Source organism: Trachemys scripta, chromosome 3 (genome assembly GCF_013100865.1).
Source record: "Trachemys scripta elegans isolate TJP31775 chromosome 3, CAS_Tse_1.0, whole genome shotgun sequence".
Lineage (NCBI taxonomy): Eukaryota > Metazoa > Chordata > Testudines > Emydidae > Trachemys > Trachemys scripta.
This window is the reverse complement of record NC_048300.1, coordinates 141,526,253-141,550,656: the sequence shown is the minus strand read 5'-3', so window position 1 is coordinate 141,550,656 and position 24,404 is coordinate 141,526,253. Positions and strand designations below refer to the sequence as shown.

General features: G+C 39.8%; 1 protein-coding gene across 2 annotated transcripts in view; it reads right to left on the bottom strand.

Moving 5' to 3' along the window:
• The window catches only part of IBTK (inhibitor of Bruton tyrosine kinase), a 96,805-nt gene that overhangs the window by 29,508 nt on the left and 42,893 nt on the right, over window positions 1–24,404 (bottom strand). For both annotated transcript variants that reach the window (XM_034766144.1, XM_034766143.1), the window contains 8 exons: window positions 23,944–24,061; window positions 22,295–22,355; window positions 20,551–20,678; window positions 11,806–11,918; window positions 10,956–11,104; window positions 9,959–10,122; window positions 4,517–4,609; window positions 440–598 (listed from right to left, as the gene is read on the bottom strand). In XM_034766144.1, the coding sequence (XP_034622035.1) occupies window positions 440–598; window positions 4,517–4,609; window positions 9,959–10,122; window positions 10,956–11,104; window positions 11,806–11,918; window positions 20,551–20,678; window positions 22,295–22,355; window positions 23,944–24,061 (985 nt within the window). The remainder of the gene's footprint in view (window positions 1–439; window positions 599–4,516; window positions 4,610–9,958; window positions 10,123–10,955; window positions 11,105–11,805; window positions 11,919–20,550; window positions 20,679–22,294; window positions 22,356–23,943; window positions 24,062–24,404) is intronic.

The following is a 24,404-nucleotide window of genomic DNA, read 5'->3' as shown; positions in this document are numbered from 1 at the left end:
ATAATAACAGGGCTCAAAAAAGAACTAGATAAGTTCATGGATGGATCACTTGATGATTCATTCTGTTCATTCCCTCTGGGGCACCAGGCATTGGCCACTGTCAGAAGACAGGATACTGGGTTAGATGGACCTTTGGTCTGATCCTGTATGGCTGTTCTTATGTCTATCATGTCTTTGATACTGTTGACCATACTCACAATATGCACGACAGGGCCCAGCTTGGTTGTGGCCTTTAGGGTATATGAATGTTGAGCCACAATCACCACCACTAACCACAACTCCTGTTTAAAATTTTCAAGAACACTAAATGTACAAAAGTAGAAACAACACGGTTTTCTTGTAACTAAATAGAAGTTATGTCATCTTAAAAAAAAAATTACTGCTCAAAGGGAACCATCAACACAAAGACAAATAAACTGAGTTAATTAAGATAACATACCATGCGCTCCCTGGTTTTGTAACTTTCGTAGGTGTGGATGGCATGGCTGTAACTGAAGTAGTATCCAGGCTGTTCGTAACTGAGCCATTATCTTTAGCCGCCATGGCAATCATTTTTCTTTGCTTCTGAGAAAGCTTGATTCCATGAGAAGCAGGTTTACTATGAATTAAAATGACAATTGGAAAAGAGAAAACTGACAATTTAAAATACTAACCTCAAAAGACAGGTTATTTACTAGCAACCGTTATTTGAGTGTAGCCTCTACATATTCACACTTGGAGCACTGGTGCCTCTAGTGTCAAGTTGCAGAATCTTCTGAAGAGCAGTGCCCTTTGAGGATACTCTCCCTTCCCTCCGTGCCCCTTGCAAGGATCCCTAGAGCATAAAAAGTAAGGATTGGCCCAGACATTCTTCAGTTCCTTCCCTAGTTCAGGAAATTCTTTCCCAAGACTCCAAAGAAAAGGGGAAGGGAGGCAGGAAGTGTCAATATGCAGTTGCAATCTAAGAGTAACAGCTGCTGGTAGTAATCTCTCTCCCTCCTTCGAGCAGCCTCTGTATAGTCCCACTTGCGGAAGACTCAAAAGCAGTACAATTATAAGGAAGGTGGGCTGAGAGCCTAGTGAACACTGTCTGCAGAACTAACAAAATGAACATCTGGTCTGAATAACAGGTCAAGAGTGTTAGTGATTGAAATTTCCTCTCCTGAATTAAGTCTGACAGAGAGAGAGAGAGAGAGAGATTGCTTAAACCACATATAGCATGTAGCATCTTTGCAAAAAGATGATGAAAACCATCAGCATCCATCTGATGCTTTACCACTCTCATTTAGTTAAGTACACCTTGATTTCTCAGGTGACCAAATACCTAGCAAGTCATAAAAGGCATGAGAAAGATTGTGGGACTACAGACTACAGACAGCCTAGTGGCCTGAAAGATTAAATCAGGGATGATATTTTTTTAAACTGGAAATTGTGGTGAAGATATGCACAGGACCACATTTTCCATATGGAACTGAGCTTATGCAAATTTAGCCTTCTGGACTGCATCTCACCAACAACCTGGCCATATTTAAAGCTATGAGGAATGTCCTTTTCCATAGCACATGGCATAGATGACACGCACATGTGAATCAGAGCAAAGATCCTAAGAGTTTTGTGAAGGAAAGATTTCAACCTCATGGCAAAGGAGAGTCATGCACCAGAGGCAATAACCCAAGGACAGCTCAAATAAATCCATCCACTGCAGTATTTCTGAAAAGGGAAGTCAAATTTACTTTGTCTCAGATATCACAACTAAGCAAATGTTCCAAGTAGCATTACTGGTACATGGAGTAAGCCTTCCATAAACTAGAGGATTGTACCATTCCCCCATGCATGTAACAGTAGTTTCTGACATCACAACCAATTCAGTCTGGCAGAACTCAAAACAGTTCTTCAAATGTTCAAAGTGTAATATATCAAAAGCAAGAGAAGAGCATCTCAGATTCACTCTCTTCAGCTACTGAGATGGGGAAACTTCGATATTTATTGCAGCAGGTTTTTGTCTGCTTTGTTTTTCAACAGGATCTACTAGACTTCAGAATAAACCTCCCCATAAAGCATCTCAGTAATCCAGAAGTCAGGCTGTCAACCTGAGAAGATTCAGACTCAGATGGATACTTTTACCCCAATTCTAAGATAAAGATAAAGGAGAATGGAAAACAGGATTTGTAGTACTAAAAAACATCTGATCTAAAATGTCCGAAGATGAAACAGCCAAGACCAATACTGACAACTTTTTGGATCCATTGTGACTGACCTCCAGACAGACTTCCTGAATCAATGCAATCAGAGGGAAGGCAGACGAATTCCAGATTCCAGTAAGAAAGGGGAGTACCCCAGCTGGGATATATCCTCAGTTGAGAATCTGAAACTTACAAAGTTAAGTATTTTTCCATTGGCCATTGTGACTACCTGAGTGCAGGTCAGGTAAGTTTACAAAAAAATATGAGAACACTTTTGAGGTACCTAGTACAGATGACCAAGTCCAAGGAAGGATGAAAGCCCATTGAGGTCCTTTTAGCACTATAGCAGAATAGGTCTGAGGCTAAAGGGCCAAAGATGCAGCACCAGGAAGCCCAATATGACTGGAATGGAGACTTTCATTGCAGAGGTGTCAGGAGTTGCGTCCACTCCCCAAACACACACAAGCTGCTCTGGAAACTGAGAGGCTCCTGTCAATGTGCAGTTGATCATACATAAATAGGAGAAGCATGCAGATCCAATGATCCATCATTGGCAGGTGACAGCGAAACAGACTGCCAAATATCTAGCATCGTTGACACCAAACTACATTAACTCAGATGGATCAGGGAATTCTATTTTCACTGGAGCTGGGTAGAGAGCTACTTCAACTAATGGTTCACCAAAGTCATTGGTGAAACTAAGGACATTGGTGCTATTGGTATCAGGCAAAACTTCAAAACAAGTAGTTCACGATTATTCAAAGGTGCTGGATTATCAGCACTGGACTTTTGACATGGATGGATCCGAGGACCTAGCACTGCCAATGCTGGCACCAGAGTACTTCTAGCATGTGGTTTAGAGTGAACTGCAAAATCTTCAGCACCAAATTAGCTTGAACCAGACTAATTCAGGGACTTCTGTTGCTCATTGAGTATGCTAGAATATCACTGAGCTTAGTCAGCCAGGGACTTGGACACTGCTTCAAGGCAGATAAAGAGCCACTTGGGTGAACAGTTCTCTTAAGTCAATGCTGGACTTAATGCCAAACTTAGTCAACTGGCCCTATGGAGCCTCCCCTCATCAGCAGAGATGTCAGAGGCAGCTCTCTCACTTTGCGTGCGTCCAGATACCAGTGTCAATCAAGCACTTTTTCTTTTTTTAAAAACGAGGACACCTGACTGATAATTTAACAAAAAATAGTCCTGAAAGGGCAGAGGCAAATTTTATATATATATCTCCATCCAGTGAGGACACTGCAATCCTAAACTCTCAACACTTCAGCTGTTAAGAAGAAACTGAAGAGTAACTGGGCCCTTCTCCCCTTTTGTACTTTCAGAGTCCACCACGATGGGAAAGTGGGATGCATCCCAAGGGCCACTGCTCTTCAGAATATTCTACATCTTGACACCAGACCTGCCAATAGAATAGCACAAAGTGGAATATGCAGAGGACACTTGAAACACTAGAAGTCTATATGTTGGGTGTTTTTTGTTTTTTTAGGGTGGAAGGGAAGTCAGTTGCTTGCTTGGGCATACAAGGAATGAGAGCTTCTTCCAGACATTACACTGTCACATTGCTCCTCATAGCGAGATGGTGGATGGCTGCCGAGGATGTTCCCCTTTCTCTGACCAAGGCAGAATCATTGAGCACTGCCACATGTGAGCAATGATGCTTCAAAAAACACTAATTCAATTTTTGTTTGTGTATGTGCGGTTTTGTGGAGTGTTTCTGGTCTGAAGTTTTGCTTTACCATGAGTTTTGTTTCCAAAAGGCACTTCTTATTTCATTCTATCTTGTGTTTGCTCCCTAAAATCCACAGATGGGTGTCATTCAGGCTAGTATGTGCACAAAAAGACTCCTGCAAAATGTACAGTCTGCACTGAAATCATCTCCCCCATCCACACCAGTGGTACTCTTTGGAAAAATACCATGCACCTGGGGAGGCTGAAGGAGGTGGTGTGAAACAAATGGTACCTGGAGAGCAACCAGATGGAAATTTAGATTATTTTTGAGTGGAGATGGACAGAGAGCAGAAAGGTTGGCCAGCTAGGCCACTAATCCCACATATGATCTGTTATTTTACTAATCTTTCCATTTACATCTCCAGAGTCCAACAGGAGGTTCTGCACTAACTAGATGAATCAGGCCATTGCAGACAGAGATGTAAATTTTAAATGCATGCACAGAAATGCCATAACAAAATGAATAAACAAAGCTGTGCAAACACAAAAAAGGACAAGAAGATTTTTTTCTTCTTCTTTTAAATCTTAAACCATCTGAACCACTAAGTAAATCCATAATGGCCTATTCTTCAACATCTCTCCTTTTTTATAGATATTGGTTTTTTACCAACCCCGCATTTGTCTTTGGCATAGTTCCACACTTCTGCATATTTTCTTCAAGTTCCATGATGGTTCTTAGATCCACAGCAGGAGGGCTGGCAGGGCTGAATGAAAAATAAAAAGTTACCTTTCAAGGCATTAATTTTTACTTACATTCCACAGTTTCCAAACTTCACTGAAATCTTCTAAGTCATACTTAAATTATACATCCGGGTACCATCAGATGTCTATTTCCTCAATTATGGCAAACCTCAAATAGAACGTTTCTGACAAAAAAAAACTTTATATATGTGTATATACAGAATACACAAAAATACTTCCAAGATTCATTACAATGTGAAACAAGAGGCAAAGTGTGATTACTTTTTAAAAGCCATTGTAAATAAGATATTTAAAACTAGGATACTTGTTTAGTAGTCGGCTAGTAACTTAAATATTATGGAGACACTGGTCACAACTCCACAGTTAAGGCAGAATTCCACTTGGTACTTAAAGAAACAATTAAACCTTATTGTTTTGTATGGAAAATATTTGTTATTCCTCCCCCTTCCCAAATTACAGCACTTACTCTGACTGAGTACAGTGTGAATGTTCTGAGAATTTAGAAGTAAATCCTTAAATTTATGAGATAAAATTAATTTAAAACAAGGTCATTTAAGAAATTTAGTATCTATCATTTTTCTCCAAATGATCTTAGCAGAACAATGCAGACACTTCAAACCTTCCTTATAGTTAAAACAGAAACGTTGTTATATGCTACATTTGAAGAAATTAGCTATGGTATGATAGTTTAAATTAATTGCTACAACAACTTCCTGCCTTATCAGTATCTGTATTTTAGATAATAAGAGCCACTGAAATGGGGCACTATGTTTTGGGCAGCGTCAAGCAAACCAGTAATGCTCAGACAAATTCTTCAGAAAGCCACAGGAATCTGGAAATTAGACAGTCTGGGAATCAACCACCAAGTGAATTTGAACACAATTACAGATAAACAATTTCCTTTTGAATTGTATACCAATATGTATAACTTATTTATATTAGAAGTACACCTCTACCCCGATATAATACAACCCGATATAACATGAATTCGGATATAATGCGGTAAAGCAGTGCTCGGGGGGGGAGGTGGGGGGGGGCTGCGCACTCCAGTGGATCAAAGCAAGTTCGATATAACGCAGTTTCACCTATAACGGAGTAAGATTTTTTGGCTCCCGAGGACACCATTATATCGAGGTAGAGGTGTATTACATTATTCTCTTAGAAGAGACATAGACAATCTCAGCCATTGGGGTGATCTAGATTCTAAGTGACCTTAAAAAGGTCTGCAAAATATGGAAAAAGAATATAATTCCGTCGGACCCTGATAGGCTTTCCCCTCCCTCAGATGTATCACTTCTCCACTGAAATTAAAATAAATGCTACCATCTTGAAAGTTACCATTAATCAGTTTAATAAAAAGTATGCATAACTACAGAGATGAATCATCAGGCACGCACACACTCAAAGACTGAATGTGTGTTCACTAGCAGGCTCTGAAGTACCTGCAAGGTATTTATTTTTTTTCTGTCACCTTCAATTTTAGGAAAATCTGTACCTTTGACGAAGGGCACAGTTACTGTATAGCATGTATTCACAGATTCTAAGACCAGAAGGGACCATTGTGATCATCTTCTAGTCTGCCCTGCATAACACAGGCCACAGTCATTCCCTGAATTAATTCCCATTTGGGCTAACCTTTTATCTTTTAGATAAAATATTCAATCCTGATTTAGAAGTTGCTAGTGATTGAGAGTCCACAACAGCTCTTGGTAAATTGTTCAAATAGCTAATTACTATCACTGTTAAAAACATATGCCTTATTTCCAGTCTGAATTTGTCTAGCTTCAACTTCCAGCCATTGGATCTTGTTACACATTTGTCTGCTAAACTGAAGAGCCCATCATAAAATATTTCTTCCTTGTGTACTTACAGACTGATCAAGTTATCCTTTAAATTTATCTTTGTTAAGCTTAGCAGACTGAGCTCCTTGTATCTATCACTATAATTAATCATTCCCATGGCTCTTCTCTGAACCCTCTTCAATTTATCAACATCCTTCTTGAATTGTGGGTCCCGGAACTGGATACGGTATTCCTATAGCAGTCCCAACAGTGCCAAATACAGATGTAAAATAACCTCCCTACTTCTACATAAAACATTCCCTGTTTATGCATTCAAGAAATGCATTAGGCCCTGGGATCTCATATTCACTTGAGTCTAGAGCCCTCTGGTGACAGGAATAAGACAAAAGAGGTCTCTGCCTCAACAAAGGCTGAGGTTCTCCTTGCTTCCGCCTCTGAACCGGAATGTAGAGACCCAGAAACTGAATTATCACCCTGGAGTCTTTTAAATAGTGAAGCATCTCATCGGTTTCTGAATTCAAAAGGTCATAGCCCTCAAAAGATAGGTCCACAACTGGACCTCTTGTGGAATGCTGAAAAGCTGCAGCCATGATAATATATGAAAATATACCTATCTCATAGAACTGGAAGGGACCCTGAAAGGTCATTAAGTCCAGCCCCCTGCCTTCACTAGCAGGACCAAGTACTGATTTTGCCCCAGATCCCTGGGTGACCCCCTCAAGGACTGAACTCACAACCCTGGGTTTAGCAGGCCAATACTCAAACTACTGAGCTATCCCTCCTCCCTAATGATACTCTGTACATAGTAACCACCACTGGCTGTAGATGTTGCAGCAGTATCAGAAGCATTCAAAGAGGCTTGTAGCACTGTCTTCACCGCCAACTGTCCTTTTACTGCAGCTTCAACTCATCTCTGGAGTCCTGAGGCCGTTTGTCACTTAATTTCAGTATTTTATCCCACCGGAAGAAGTCATATTTAGACAACAAAGCCAAATTAATTGGCTATATAGATCTGAAGACTAAATGAGGAATATACTTCCCTCCCAGAAAGACCAGTCTTCTTGGGCTCTTCATCCCTGGAAGTAGACTTGACAGGATCAGACTGCTTAGATTTTTCCATGAACTACCACTAAGAATCCAAGGACAGACTGGTTGGGGAAAAAAAACAAACAAACAAAAAAAAACCTTTGAACCCCTTTGGAAGAACCTGATACCTCCAGTCTGTCGTCTTAAAAGAGGCTCAGATGGAGGCTGGGATGTGCCAAAAGTCATTGGCTGACTCATTTATAGTTAAGCAACCTTGAAAGACTGGATGCACTATATCAAATAACTTGTGGGACTTTCCTTGGATAATTTCTCAATTAATCTCCAAAGTACCAGCCATTCTTTTAAGAAGATTCTGAAAAACCTTGAAGTCATCAATTGTAGAAGGCACATGTAGTGTCTTGAGAACAAGGAGAAATAGCCAAGACCCTCCTCCTCATTGTGAAGATACTTACTCAGTCGTGAGGGAGGTGACTTGTTCCTAGATCTGGGTCTTGAGTAAGGAACAGAAAAAATGAGGCTGATGATTCCAAGTAGGGCAGCAAGGCCAGAATTGCATCCGATAAAGAAAAGGCATATGATGCCATGTTGTGGGGGATCCAAGGAGCTTGTAACCTGGCAGATATGTCACTCTAAGGAAAAGATCTAGGAAAACAAAACAATGTCCTAGGGAAAACATTTCTGTTGTCACCAGAGGAGGAAAATGCAGATGAACAGAATTCCTCTAAAGGACAAACAGGAGGAGGAGCAGAAACAGGCTGAAGAGATCCAGGCACCATTGATAGAAATTGGTGCAACAGAGGACAAAAGGATATTTGCATTATCAGTATCTGGTGTTCTGGTACTGGAAGCAACTTGGACACCACAGAGAATGGGGAAACATCTAAGAATGGAGATTCTGGCTCTGGAGAAACCACTAAGATTTATGTGCAGATGTTGTAAAGGCAGCCGGAGTTAAAGAGCCCTGCACTAAGGAGGGAGGTATTGACAAAGATGGTACTATGCAAACCAGTACTATGCATCAGCAGATGGAAGATTTTTACTACAACATAGTACTGAAGATTTTAAGTCAGACAATACCAAATGTCATTGGTATTGAGATAGGAGCTTCAGTTATTAAGACCTGACTGTGCAGAGGACCGCAAGTCAAGTCACTGAAGATTTACAGTGCTTGTCAGGCTTACCAGGAGCAGACTTGGACAAGTCAGAAGAATGGCCTCTTCTTGGCCAGTACTAGGGACAGTGACTTTTGCCGAGCACCAGCTGAAGTTCTCTACTCCTTCTTACCCTGGGCAGCAGAAGTCACTGACAGACCCGAAGGAGGGCTGCAGTGAAGGACCAGAATGCTTCACTGAAGACAAGACCTGGTGCCAGAAGAACCTAAGATAGCATCTCTTGTAGCCAGGGCACTAATTTGAAATTGAATTCAGAACAGCAGCAGACTGCTTTCGAGGCAGGACTTCAGTCAGAATCACTCCTCATGGAGTTCTCCATAAAAAATAATTTCAGTCAAGCATCACAAGATGCTTTTTGCACAAGAAAAATATCTACAAATTGAACATTTATGACCTTCCCTTAGACAAGAGAGGCATTTAGTATGTTCATCATTTAAAGGCATAGCTGCCTCACAGGCAGGGTAGATTTTAAAACCTGGAGACCTAACTTAAGCCAACAGACCACCACATTGGTGCCAATGTGAGACTTCAGAACAAAAAAGTCCCATCTTTGGGAATGTAACTACTAAACCCATTCTAAGAAAGCTACAGGAAGCAGTCAGATACCACACACCATCTCACTGCCATGAGTGGTAAGGAAACGAGTGGTGTATGGAGCTGCTTTTCCCCTTATGCCCTCCTTGGAAGTGGGAGGAGGGGGGCACAGGCAGAGACCCAACAGACGCTGTTAAACAAAAGAATCCAAGCTCATGCACATGGGGGACACACACCTACAGTGAGATCATTGTAGATAAAATACTAGAAGAACTACATTAGGAATCAATTTTGATTACTGTAGGAGGCTGAAGCTAACAAATTTGACCTTAAAATGCCTATAAATGCAATAATGTTCAAAACTGTTTGTCAAACATCCCCCTCAAAAAAAGGGTACACTACAGTGACAACCCCAATTGCTGCAGTAACACTATTGTAAAATGAACAGTTACTGCCCAATACTGTAGTACTGTTTTTTAATTGAAGGATAGAGGAGTAAAGGATCCAATTAATAGAAAGAGCTACTTTAAAATTTAAAAGCCCTTGAGACAGTGTCCCTTTTTAGATGTATCTAATGGTTCTTCAAGAGAAAGCAAGCATATCAATTTGCAAAAGGAAAGCCAGCATCCTTAGCCAACATTTCAAGTGTTGCTGGTATCATATGATCACTTTAAATGCAGTTAACTTTTCACTTTGAAAAGAAGCAAGAATATTAAACTACTATTGTTCACTATCTTTTACCAAATGGAAAGCACGTTACTTGCAAGCTAATTACTTACAATACATTTTACTGTACCTGAAAGAGGTAGCAACCCAACTTGGAGAGCTTGCAGAGTTGTTTTTAATACTGGGAATGGACTGTGGAACAGACTGTTTCGGTGTTGATGATCCCTCATATAATTTCATCTCTTTATTAGAATGTGGGGCATTTATACTCTGAACATACATTTTGTCTTTCTTCTGAAACATAAAAAGAATTCAACTGAAACAGGGTTTTTTCCCCATTTAGAAAAGGGTGATGTTAGAAGTGACATAAAAGTCGTAAATATTAAAGTATACATGAAGAGGATCTACAGGAAATATCAGAAGCAGCAGATGTATTTTAATTAATCCCAGCTCAATCTGCATTATTTATATTGTTTTTAATTGACAACATCCATCAAAAAACATGACCTCACAACTATGTTCAAATACATTACTAGATTAACTAGTGTAATACTACTCCTAGAGATTTGTTACAAGTCTAAAATAACAATTTTGATACCTGAGACTAACATGCACACAGATTTGAATTAGTCTCAATTCTTGTCAACTTCATTTCTCTTTATAAATCATCTCTTTAATTACCGTCTTAAAATTATCCTCGCCTGTAATCTTTTTACCAAATACATCAGGCTAAGAAAATTAGCTTTATTTTGCTAAATCAGAGGTTCCTTTATACTTGGAGATAAAAATGAGGTAGGGATTTTAAACAATATAAATATAAGACATCAGAGAGTTGAAATTTTCAAAAAACAAAAGGGGTATAATGAAACATGGTGTTTAAAAACTCCTGATACCATACACAAACAAACAAAATATCAGCACTACCTATTAAAACCACAGAGGATTTTTGTTTATTTTAACAAACAAACAAACACACACGCACTTTAAAACTATTTCAGGATGAGAATGTGACTAAATTGTCTTTCTAAAGGCACACACACAAAAATCAAGGTTTGCATTTTTTTTTAAAATACACACAAAAAGGTTTAAAAAAAAAAAAAAAAGTAGATTTCTAGGAACCAAAATACCTCAGTCTTATCTGCTTGAAATCCTGTTGTGAAGTCAGGGGATTGCAAGTCTCTGGGACTACTCACTCCTGCATAACTACCTTCGGAATCAGATGTCAGCAATTCTGGAAGTGACTCCACAGAGTTAACCTTATCCAATTTTACTAAACCTAAAATGTATTGGATAAGAATATAACATAGAACTATATCATGAAAAGCAGGATTATTATACAATGGTTATATAAGAAAACATACAGAGCTGGAAGGCTGCATCATATTTTGAACATTATACAATTATAAAACTAAAAATATAAAACTATAAATAAAAAACTTAAAAGGGTAGCTCATTATATAATCCTATACAGTTGCAGGTAACCATCAATTTTCAAGCATCATTGTGCAGAATAAAATAGCCTCCCCCTCTCTTCCTTTCTCTAATCTGATTCACATAAACTATTTTCTTGAAGGAATGTATGCATTTACTTTTTCTATTTCTCACCAATTGGACAATGAAAAACAGGCTAATCAGTTTCCAGTCATTTTCTTTCAGGGTCTCAAATAGTGATTCAATGTTTGGGCTGCCAACGTTACAGGGGGATATTTAAGTTACACAAAAAAAAAAAAAAAAAAAAAAAAACACGCTGTGGAAAAATGTCCTTTAGTCTTAGTATATAAAAGGCAAAGCAGTATCACTTAATTCTATAATTCATTAAACAAACCATTAAAATCCATACTGGATATTTACAAAAAAAGTTGTGTGTTAAGTAAGAAATTCTTCTAAAGATGAATAGATAGCAGAAGTATAGTATTTCATATTAAAGTTGATGCTAGACTTTGTGATGCCTGAAAGAAAAGTTCATTTGCCACTAACCTGTAGAGGGTGGACTCTGAATAATATCTGAAAGATTATATCCTCCAGAGCTGTCCGATCGTCTTCGTGGCTTCTTTCTAGCCTTCGTTTTTGCCTTTTTGAGAAGAGCTTCCCTATGCAAAAAATTTTTATATCTGATGTATCTTTAGAAATAACAAAGTAAATATTTTTAATCACTCAGATAATATGAAAGCTTATTTATAGACTGGGTTGTTAGCTGCAGTTAAGATTATATAGTGCATCCAGTGTGTGTGCATGAGCATGACAAGTCAAACTAAACTACTGGTGAAGTAGATGTATCAAGATTAATATTTAGTGTTTCTTCTCATACAGTCTTGACACTTACACGTTCATTAAACCAGATATGGACTTTTGAACTAGCATGTGATTTTAGCTCTCCTTACATGTAAGATGTGAGTAAATGGAGATGGTGAAAGAATAATTGTAAGAAAAGGCACTTGACTGGAGTCAAAAAGATGCCCATGGGTGGGTCACAGCAATGGAGATTTAAACTCAGATACATAGTTGACTGATTTAAATCAAAGCAATATAAATCACCAAGTAGAAAGCTTCAATTTAAATAGGTGATATTAGTCAACTTTTCCATTTGTTCTTCAGTTATTTTCTAAAGAAAGATGCTTTTTCATTGGTTGATAACACCTTTAAAACACGTTTATTTACAACTAAATAGAGTCTTTACACTAGATTTGGTACATCCTTTTGCTACCTAGGATGGTATAATGTAACAATATACATTTATTTAAGTAATTATATAGCTTAATATTTTCAGATTCTTATTAACTGTACATTTTAATAGGTTAGAAAATGGTGAATGATGTCGCTTATTAACTAGATAATTAAGTTTTTGCTCATGATTTGTGTCAAGCGGCATTCTAATGGTAACTGGAATTTACACAAACAAGTTATTTTTATTAAACAAAACCACCATAAATATTTCGGATACATAAACTTCTCTCATCAAACATGTTTCACGTTTATAACTAAATAATTTGCTAAACAGAGATTAACTGTAGTCAGTTAGTTAAACTGATTATTTCAGGTCAGCCTAGAGAAAATTTCAAATATATTTAAGTGAAAGTGCATGGAGCATAGGTTTCTACTCTCTATGTCTCATTTCCAAGAGACTGTCTCCTACATTACTTAGGCTGACCCCTACTGTATCATAATTATAAAGCTTGACCTCACAAGTTAGACATTTTCCCCCCGATTCTCTCTTTATACAGAAAAGCAGCCTTTAAACTCAAAGTTTTTGATGGAGACTCATGGATTTAGCTTTTTTTTTTTTTAATTTAAAATGTTTTGAGAGACTATCATAAATTTGGAACTTAACATTTTGTATTTAACTCACATTTCATTTTAAACAGATTTTTTTAAAAGAAACATAATTTAAACGGTTAAAAAAATCTGATTTTAAAAAATCAATTTTTTTTTTTTAAAGAAATCACTGATTTTTATCTACCCTGCTCAACTTTCTAGATCTAAAACTGTGTGTCTTGACTGCCTAAGCTAAAACACCTAAGTCTGTGAGCTTGAAGCCATTAGTAGAGTTAAACCTCTATATGTGGCCCAATCACTACTGAGAGACAGAGAGCCACACTGAGTAAGCATATACAACCTACCCTACTCAGGGTAGCATTGAACAAGATCTGTGTGATCTACTGAAATGGTACTACAATGAGCTCACTGAACCAAATGGTAACCTTTGGTGTCTTAAGACTACTCTTAACTCTGTTAAACAGTAGCATGACTGGTAGGGTGTTGCTCTACAGTACAAACATGGACTCCAAAATAACAACATTATTACACTGGTAGTTTAGCTTATGAACAGTCATGTAGACAGGATGCTTATCCTTAGTCAAACAACTGGAAAAAGTGGGGAAAAAAATCCAAACTGCTTTTATTTACTATGCCAAAATTAAAGCTTTAAGAGAGTTACATGACCCATAACTGACTACAATATTCCTATTTCATAGAACTTCTTGCCCTTTTAAAGTACATTATTACAATTGTTATGTGTAAAAGGTCCAAGAATGAAATAAAGTGAAGGACACAATGAAACAGTTGTACTGGACTCCTGATAAGGCTTAGGTACTTTGAGAGACTTTAAGACAGAAAGTCAAGCCTCCCAAAAAGAGCCAAAACTTTTTGCAGTATTGCAATAATTATCAAATGTAATATACCTTCATTGTTACACTGGATTATATAGTTTTAATCTTAGCCAATCATTCTTCCTATATTGCCTATTTTATCCAGGCTCCTACACAACAGTGGCATGTAAAACAGATTTTTAAAGTTAACTTTATATATTCATAATTTTAGTCTTCTTCATTGCTCCTGAAACATCCACTAGGTGGTATGAATAAGGGTTTAATTAAACCATTTCTGGAGCCTCAAGTGGAAGATAATCAGGAACATGACTATTGATTAACTGCGTAATATGAATTTTAAAAGAAATAACTACCCAATTCTGATGCGTCAAAAGGTTTGTTACGTTCCTCTTCTGTGCTAAATGTGGTACGTGGCAGCATTATTTGCATAAGTGGTGCTTACTTCTTCTATATGTATTTTCCAAAGAGAAAAACTTTAGAATATTCTAAACAGGTGTTTAATAAATTATTTGAACACAGGTTTGCCAAGGTTCTAGATCATCAGCTTTTAAAAAAAATATATATATACACACATAATGCAGGCAGTAAAAAAAAAAAAAATTGTTTCCTACAGCTTGGTTCATGGGATCCTATGAAGTACTGCAGGATTCAGTGGGTCTTCCAAATGTCTGATACTTTGTGGAGAACTTTATGCAAGTCCTCATCAAGTATTAGTTGACACCATTGTGTATGCTATTACCACCAGTGCTTCTGTGGAATACTACAAGCAGCACGAGGGAATCTAGAAAAAAATATCTAACAGTGGAGGAAGATATGCAAGTGATGTTATGCAAACATACTCTTCGGTCAAAGATCATATGCAGAGAAGAGTACAACGACACAGGAGGGACAAAGGAGAAAAAATGGTTTTGTGATTAAAAAAATAGTACTAGGAGCCAAGAAAAGTTCTATTCTATTCTATAGTTTCCTTTGCATACAAGGAACTATAGCTGACCAAGACAAATTTTCCCACAGAAATGCATCAAAAATTTTTGATTTGAAAAATTTTAATTAGCTCCACAAATCACTTAATCATGACTGAGTTTCCAGATACTGAAAATGGGGAACATGCATATTTATCTCAAAGTTGTGGCATCTAAATTCATTTCTGTTTGTAAGTGGTTTGAAACCCTCTGACAGAAGGTGCCATAGAAATGCTTAGTATTATTATTGAACAATTCTTGAATTTTCAGTTCTTACACTTATCATAAAATGTCACTACTACTCTTCTCCACAGGTATACTCTGCTGGAAAATACATAAATGGTGTTATGCAGGAGGAGGTAGTGTTGCCTAATGGATAGTGCACCAGACTTTCAGGAGACATTAATTCTGTTCCAAGCTCTATTAATAACCTACTAGGTGACCTTGAGCAACTCATTTCACCTCTGTTCCTCAGTTTCCCCATATTTTGTAAAATACAGTAATGATGCCAACTTCCTTTGTAAAGCACTTCAAAATCAACTGCTGAAAAGTGGATTTTTTTTTTATTATTCACATATTCTGTTCAGTCAGCCTCAAGTCACTTCTTCCCATGATTCCTGTTTGCTGCTTGCAAAAATACTGGAGTTAACTGAAGCACCTGAAAGCTACATAATCATAGACTATTAGGGTTGGAAGAGACCTCAGGTCATCTAGTCCAATTCCCTGCTCAAAGCGGGGCCAACACCAACTAAATCAACCCAGCCAGGGCTTTGTCAAGACAGGCCTTAAAAACCTCTAAGGATGGAGAGTCCACCACCTCCCTAGGTAACCCATTCCAGTGCTTCATCAGCCTCCCAGTGAAATAGTGTTTCCTAATATCCAACCTGGACCTCCCCCACTGCAACTTGAGACATTGCTTCTTGTTCATCATCTGCCACCACAGAGAACAGCCGAGCTCCATCCTCTGCCACCACTGAGAACAGCCGAGCTCCATCCTCTTTGGAAATCCCCTTCAAGTAGCTGAAGGCTGCTATCAAATCCCCCCACACTCTTCTCTTCTGCAAACTAAATAACCCCACTTCCCCCAGCTGCTCCTCGTAAGTCATGTGCCCCAGCTCCCTAATCATTTTCGTTGCCCTCAGCTGAACTCTCTCCAATTTGTCCACATCCCTTCTGTAGTGGAGGGACCAAAACTCCAGGTGTGGCCTCACCAGTGCCAAAGACAGTGGAATAATTACTTCTCTCGATCTGCTGGTAATGCTCCTACTACTACAGCCCAATATGCCGTTGGCCTTCTTGGCAACAAGGGCACACTGCTGACTCATATCCAGCTTCTCGTCCACTGTAATCCCCAGATCCTTTTCTGTAGAACTGCTGCTTAGCCAGTCGATCCCCAGCCTGTAGCAATGCATGGGATTCTTCCTTCCTAAGTGCAGGACTCTGCACTTGTCCTTGTTGAACCTCATCAGATTTCTTTTGGCCCAATCCTCCAATTTGTCTAGGTCACTCTGGACCCTATCTCTACCCTCCAGACCCTATCCTTACCCTCCAGCATATCTACCTTTCCCCCCATCTTAGTGTCATCTGCAAACTTGCTGAGGGTACAATTAATCCCATCATCCAGATTATTAATAAAGATGTCGAACAAAACCGTCTCCAGGACCGACCCCTAGGGCACTCTGCTTGATACCAGCTGACAACTAAACATCGAGCCGTTGATCACTACCTGTTGAGCTCAACAATCTAGCCAGCTTTCTATCCATCTTTAGTCCATTCATCCAACCCATACTTTTTTAACTTGCTGGCAAGAATACTATGGGAGACCATATCAAAAGCTTTGCTAAAGTCAAGATATATCACATCCACTGCTTTCCTCATATCCACAGAGACAGTTTTCTCATCATAGAAGGCAATCAGGTTGATCAGGCATGACTGGTCCTTGGTGAATCCATGTTGACTATTCCTGATCATCTTCCTCTCCTCCAAGTGCTTCAAAATGGATTCCTTGAGGACCTGCTCCATGATTTTGTTGGGTTCTGAAGTGAGGCTGACCAGTCTGTAGTTCCCCAGGCTCTCTTTCTTCCCTTTTTTAAATATGAGCACTACATTTGCCTTTTTCCAATCGTTCGGGACCTCCCCCAATCACCATGAATTTTCAAAGATAATGGCTAATGGCTCTGCAATCACATCAGCCAACTCCCTCAGCACCCCCGGATGCATTAGATCTGGACCCATGGACTTGTGCATATCCAGCAGAGCATCAGGCTCTTAATCTGAGGGTCCAGGGTTCGAGCCCCTGTCCAGGCACTCAGCTTCCGTGGCTGGGATGATTTAGTTGGGATTGCTCCTGCTTTGAGCAGGGGGTTGGACTAGATGACCTCCTGAGGTCCTTTCCAACCCTGATATTCTAGGATACTGTGCTGCCCAGTACAGCAGTCTGGGAGCTGACCTTGTCTGCGAAGACCAAGGCAAAAAAAGCATTGAGTACTTCAGCTTTTTCCACATCATCTGTTACTAGGTTGCCTCCCCCATTCAGGCCTGGTCTACACGGGGGGGGGAAAGGGGGGGGAATTCGATCTAAGATATGCAACTTCAGCTACACTATTCTCGACGCATCTTAGATTGACTTAGAATTACTTACTTTGCATCCTCATGGCGCGGGATCGAGGGCCACGGCTCCCCTGTCGACTTTGCTTCCGCCTCTCGCCAAGCTGGAGTTCAGCAGTCGACGGGAGAGCGATCGGGGATCGATCTATCGCATCTACACTATACGCGATAAATCGATCCACGATGGATCAATTGCTACCCGCCGATCCGGTGGGTAGTGTAGACATACCCTCAGTAAGGATCCCACACTTTCCCTGACCTTATTCTTGTTGCTAACATACCTGTAGAAACCCTTTTCGTTACCATTCACATCCCTTGCTAGTTACAACTCCAATTGTGCAGTGGCCTTCCTGATTACACCGCTGTGTGCTCGAGCAATATTTTTATACTCCTCCCTAGTCATCTGTCCAAGTTTCCACTTCTTATAAGCTTCCTTTTTGTGTTTAAGCTCACCGAAGATTTCTCTGTTAAGCCAAGCTGGTCACCTGCCATATTTGCTATTCTTTCTGCACATCAGGATGGTCTGTTCCTGCGCCCTCAATAAGGCTTCTTTAAAATATAGCCAGCTCTCCTGTATTCCTTGCCCCCTCATATTAGCCTCCCAGGGGATCCTGCCCATCAGATCCCTAAGGGAGTCTAAGTCTGCTTTTCTGAAGTCCAGGATTGATATTTTGCTACTCTCCTTTCTTCCGTTTGTCAGGATCCTGAACTCAACCATCTCATGGTCAATGCTGCCTAGCTTGCCACCCACTTCTACTTCCCCTACCAATTCTTCCCTGTTTGCAAGCAGCAAGTCAAGAGGAGCATGGCCCCTAGTCCGTTCCTCCAGCACTTGTACCAGGCAGTCATCCCCAACACTCTCCAAAAACTTCCCGGATTGTCTGTGCATTGCTGTATTGCTCTCCCAGCAGATGTCAGGGTGATTGAAGTCCCCCATTAGAACCAGGGCCTGTGATCTGGAAACTTCAGTTAGTTGTCTGAAGAAAGCCTTGTCTACCTCATCCTTCTGATCCGGCACCGAACAGACATGCCCACCACAATATCACCCTTGTTACTCACGCATCTAAACTTAACCCAAAGACTCTCAACAGGCTTTTCTCCAGTTTCAAACTAGAGCCCTGAGCAATCATACCGCTCTCTTACATAAAATGCAACTCCTCCACTTTTTCTCCCATACCTGTCCTTCCTGAACAGTTTATACCCATCTATGACAGCGCTCCAGTCTGTGAACTGCCCCACCAAGTTTCTGTTATGCCAATCACATCATAGTTCCTTGATTGTGCCAGGACTTCCAATTCTTCCTGCTTCTTTCCCAGGCTTCTTGCGTTCATGTACATGCACCTCAGATAACTAGTTGATTGCCCTACTTTCTCAGTATGCATCAGGAGGCTTCCCGTCTTGTACCCTCCTCCTTGCATTTCCTCCCGGTATCCCACTCCGTCACCATCCCCCGGTGAACCTAGTTTAAAGCCCTCCTCATTAGGTTAGCAAGCCTGCCTGCGAAGATGCTCTTCGCTCTCTTCGTTAGGTGGATGTCATCTCTTCCTAGCAATCCTCCTTCCCAGAACAACATCCCATGGTCAAAAAATCCAAAGCCCTCTCTCCGACACCACCTGTGTAACCAGGCATTCACCTCCACAATACATAAGCTACAATAAGACAACAAGAGCCCAACTCCTCTGTAGTGGCTGCACAGAACTCAATACATCTAGGTGCACTCTGTGCATACTCCTGACTTTACCTACTATAATTCTACTAATAGTGCCACCAGTCAGAATGAGTGGGAGGAGAAAAGGAACTAGCAGGAGTCTACCAAATTTCACTGCACAGAGAGCTCTGAAAAACCTAAGGTCAGTCTGGTCAGACATCAGAAAGAAAAAGCTTATTTACATTTTAGGTGGAAAAAAGCCACAATTTTTTTTAAAGCTTGTAGTATGAGGCTCATTTGCAGACAAAATTTCTCTTACATTGAGCTTTAATACAGTACAGCAGATGTAGACTTCTCCAGCCCTCAACTATCATTAATTTTGGTTTCTTAAACATTGTTTCTAAATGCAGATTTTCCACAGAATATTAAATAGATGTCCTCTCCTCTCTCCCTCTCTCTTTGGTGATCTTATTTGTTCCCATGGCTTCTGCTACCACTTGAACACGGATTACTGCCATACGCATCCTCTTCTACCCATGATCTCTCATGCTCTATCTAGTCACAGATCTGTGCCTGCCTCTGACACCTCTACTTGGACTCAGCAAGTCTAAAACTGGGTTTATCATGTCTCCTTCAAAGCCTTCTGCTCTTGAATCCTTTTTGTTAATTGCACCACCATACATCTTGCTACACAATCTCATAACATGGAACCATTTTCAAATCTTCTCCATTCTCAAGACCCAGATTCACCGGATCTTACCACTTCTTCCTCTAGTCTCTAAAATTTGTTAATTCCCCTCTTACTCCCTATTTCTCATGCTTTGCTTACTTTAACACTCTCCTCTCCAGCCACCTATACTCTCATCTTTCTATTCCAACTACAGTCCACTCAAAACACTGCCACCCCACTCCCAATTAAAGGAGTTCTCCTTTTGACATCATCTCCTCTTCCTCCCCGAATCACTTCATTGGATTATCCCCACTCCATCTAAAGTTTATGCTTATCTTTAGTTTCAAGGAGCTCCATAATTCAGCTGCTGCCTACATAACTACCCTCATCTCCACTCAGCCTTAAACATCATTCTGAACTGCTCCTTTTGCCACCCTTGCTCACCCCATTTTAACTGAGAAAGATGGAAGGAGAGTACTTCATTACTGAAAAGACTTTGAAAATCAATTCTGGAACCTGCATTTCTTCCACATTTCTTCTATTTTTGTATCTTAACTCTATCCATTTGTTTGGTGCCACCAATGCTCTTGACTTTTAGCTGTGAAAAGAGCTAATCAGTATCCTACAAAAAAGATACTGCTATGTGTAGTTCACTTGTTGGAGTGATGAATGCCAAGAACTACAGAGGCCAACTTTTCAGCAATCAAAGGAAGTAAATATAAGACTTACTGAGATGTTACTTCAGTATTCATTTCTTCTTTCAAAAAGACAAAGTTTTCTCTGTCATCAGGCTCTAAAGAGCTGATGTCAGGTCCTTCTTGATATGGAGTAATCACTCTCCTGACCATAGCTGGAATCTGCAATATCAAAAGTTAATGTTACACTGCTCCTCTTAAGCTGTGTACTAGAAAGCATACTATTTCTTGAAGAAGTACCAGATCAGTGGTTCTCAAACTTCTTTTTTTCGTGGGACCGCTTGAAAATTGCTGAGGGTCTCGGCGGACCTCTTAATGATCTTTCCAAATGTTGTTTGTACCGTTAGCTACATAACTATTGTAATGAGCTTTGGATAAAAGCACTATATAAAAAAAAACCCACTTAATAATTAACTTTGTTTGTTCTAGAAATAAAAAGCACAGAACTCATATTTTAATATCAGTAGTCTTACCTTTCTAATGTGATGGATTTGCCCTCTCTCCCCTACCGCAGCAGCCCTCAAGCTGGGGCTGGGAAGAAGGTGGGGTCTCTCCCTCTCCCCCCAACCATGGCAGCCCCCGAGCTGGGGCTGGGAAGGAGGGGGGGTCTCTCCCCCGCCACAGTAGCCACAGAGGGCCATCTCTCCCCAGAAGCCGCAGCCCTGGAACTAGGGAAAGTTGCCTCTTTCTCTGGCCACCACAGCCCTGCATGTCTCAAATTCCCCCCACTCCCTCTTCTCACCCCACTGCCCCCTCCGACCTACCCCCTATGCCCCCCAAAGCCACTAGCTCACCTTACATGTGCATCTTCCCCAGAGTCCAGGCAACTAATTAGTGGAGCCACGCCTGTGCGGCTCCACTAATTAGGTGGGTAGCCCTCCATTCTCTCGTGTGCAGCCCCCCAGGTGCACACCTTAGAGGGAACTATCCACGGACCACTGGTGGTCCACAGACCACAGTTTGAGAACCTCTGTTCCAGATTATAATCACTCAAATACAAAATTTTAGAATCCAGGTAATATCATCATTATGCATTACAGCCTACAAACCCAAGGAAATTTATAATTAAAAAAAAAAAAAAAAAAACCCACATCCACACAAACACTCCCACATCCACACGCCACACATTCTCGAATTCTTTTAAAGAAAACATAGAGGTTCAGAACTCACTTAATTTAAACTGACTAGGATACTTCATAGAAGAATGGCACAGATTTATGCACACATCACAATTTCTTACCATTAAAGTATGAAAGAGGAAAAATTGTTTATACTGTATGCTGACTCTCCCTTGCTTACTGGCAAAGTTTCACTCATTTCTTTTATTTCACTTAATATTAATTCTTCCTACAATGCCCTACTAATATTAGAACAGGAAAGCAGAATTAGATGCTCTTGGAAGCTACCAATTCTGTTAAAAATTAAAGTGTTACCTCTTCCCCAAGCACCACAAATTCTTCCTCTGCATAGAATTACCTGACACTTGTTTGTTCACTAAAGCCAATTTAGAACATATGTTTTGTGGTGCCATTAATACCATTAAATGCATATGACTGATAGTATTAATGGAACTCAGATTTATGCATGTTGCAGTGGCAATAAATGTGTAACTATCAGAAAATTTCAGAAGTAAAGAAGAATTAGGAAAATACAGTTTAAATTTATTTCTGGATTAATGTCCCACCACCCACATGATGAGCATTTGGTACATATTTATCAGCTTAACTCAATGTTCATTTTAAAAGTAGTCACTTTTCACTGAAGTAGGTATAGCTTACCATTTTTCTGTAAGACACAGAAAGTTCCTTCAAAACGTCATCACTTAATACGTCCAGAGTCCTAAAATAAGATACATAGGCATAGCCTCGGTCTCATTTACCATACTTTAAGTCATTTGATTCAAACTGCAAGATATTTGTTCAATAAGATTCAAATAATCACAGTTCAGGGTACACATATGTAGAGGTGATAGCATTAGATATTATGGTCATGGGCACTAACATCCTACTTTAGCTATATCATCAAATGTTAAAGTACTTTCTTATCTACCTTTTGCCTACTTGTTTGGCTCCTTTGCGATATATTCTAACAATCCAAGGCATCGAGTAGCTTCTAACAAGCAAGTTCTTTTTTGTTTTTTGTTTTTTTAAATCAATTTGCTACACAGAGTTTGTTTGGGATACGGTGCAGATTAACCCTTTAAATAAAATTATTGTTGCAGGTAATAAAAATTGAGGTCTTTGCTTTAATCTCATTTACTTGCTTGTAACATATTATAAACCTACTATGTGTGAATAAAGCAATTATTTTAAAGAGAAATTGTTTACACTAAAACTGCAACAACTATCATGTATGTAAAAAATACCAACATGATGTTCATGACTAGAGCTGAGTATACTGGGTTCTTGGTTCGACCAGCAACTTGAAAAGAATCACGGAAAATAGTCTGTTCCAATAATGTTTGGCACGTGTCAGCAAGTTGGAAAAGTTTGTTTCGGTCCAGCTTCAAGAAACCACGCGTTCCCCCCATCCTCTTTTCCCCTCCCCCCTTTAATACGCAGCCCAAAGTTCAGGGCACTCACCTGTGGGCAGGTTTGAATCCCTACTCTGAAACAGGGACTTGAACTCACATCTCTCCCTGCCAGGTGCTAGGCTATTCCAGGGTAGATTACTCTCAATCTCTGCTCTTGAAGCTGTTCCACATTGTATAAATACTCAAATATTAACTGGGCCAAATACAGGGACAGAGTGAGAACGATTCAATAGCCTGGTGATTAAGGCACTCCCCTGCGAGGCAGGAGGTATGGATTCAAATCTTCTCTGCTTGATTCAGAGGAGGAATTCAAGTCCCTATTCCAGAGTAGGGATTCAAAGCTGCGTTTCCCACATCCCCGGCAAGTGCCCTGGCTCCTCGGCTAAAGTTATAGAGGGCGATGGAAGGACAAACAGTTTTCTGAAGCTGATCCTGAAAAAAAAAAACCTTTTTACATCCAAAAATCTCAGGCAAAAACATTGATAAATTTGGGGATGTTCAGCGAATAAACTATTTGTCTCAAAAATTTCGCCTAGCCCTACTTATAAGCATTTTGAAATGTCTTCCAGAACTACCTTACAGGTCTCTAATCTTAGACCTGATTCAAAGCCCACATCAGTGGAAAGACTCCTACTGACTTATCTCAGTGGGCTTTGGAACAGGCTCTTTCTGCTTCAGGATTACAGAAGTAACACTTTATTATGTGTCAGAGTAGAGGTGAAACAGGTACATAACTTCCAAGATAGGCACAGTAGTTTCAGCACAAATGAATAGCATTGCAGCTGAGGATTTTTGGTTATATTCTCAACTATGACTCGTAACATTTCCTGATAATTCTTCCAACAGTTCTACTTTTGCAGTATTGCATACTGTAACCCCTACACCCACTCTTACCTCGCTTCAAGCAAGGCTGCCATATTTAGTCCTATAAACTGCAAGCAGGATAGTTTTAACTGTTCAGCACTGTATGTTGCTGAAAACTCCAGCAGCTCAGCAGCGTTCTTTAAAGTAACTGGAAAGAAGAAACATCACAGACTTAACTAGACAACATACTGCAATTTTGTTTTGTAATCACTTATTACTTCAAGATATACAGTATGAATGGGGGAAAATCAGGTTATGAAAAAGAATAAAAATAAACCCTTTTCCTGGTTCATTAGACAGAAGCACTAATGCTTAAGTGGCCCCGACTCCACCCAAGGCAACACTATTAAATTCTTATGTAGCATGAATATGACTGATGCTTTACAGAAATCAAAAAGCTAGTCCCAGCTATGAAAGGCCTACAATCTAAACACAGATCATCTTTGGAAATAGAGCAAACAGACAAAGGGAGCGAGAAACATAGGTTAAAA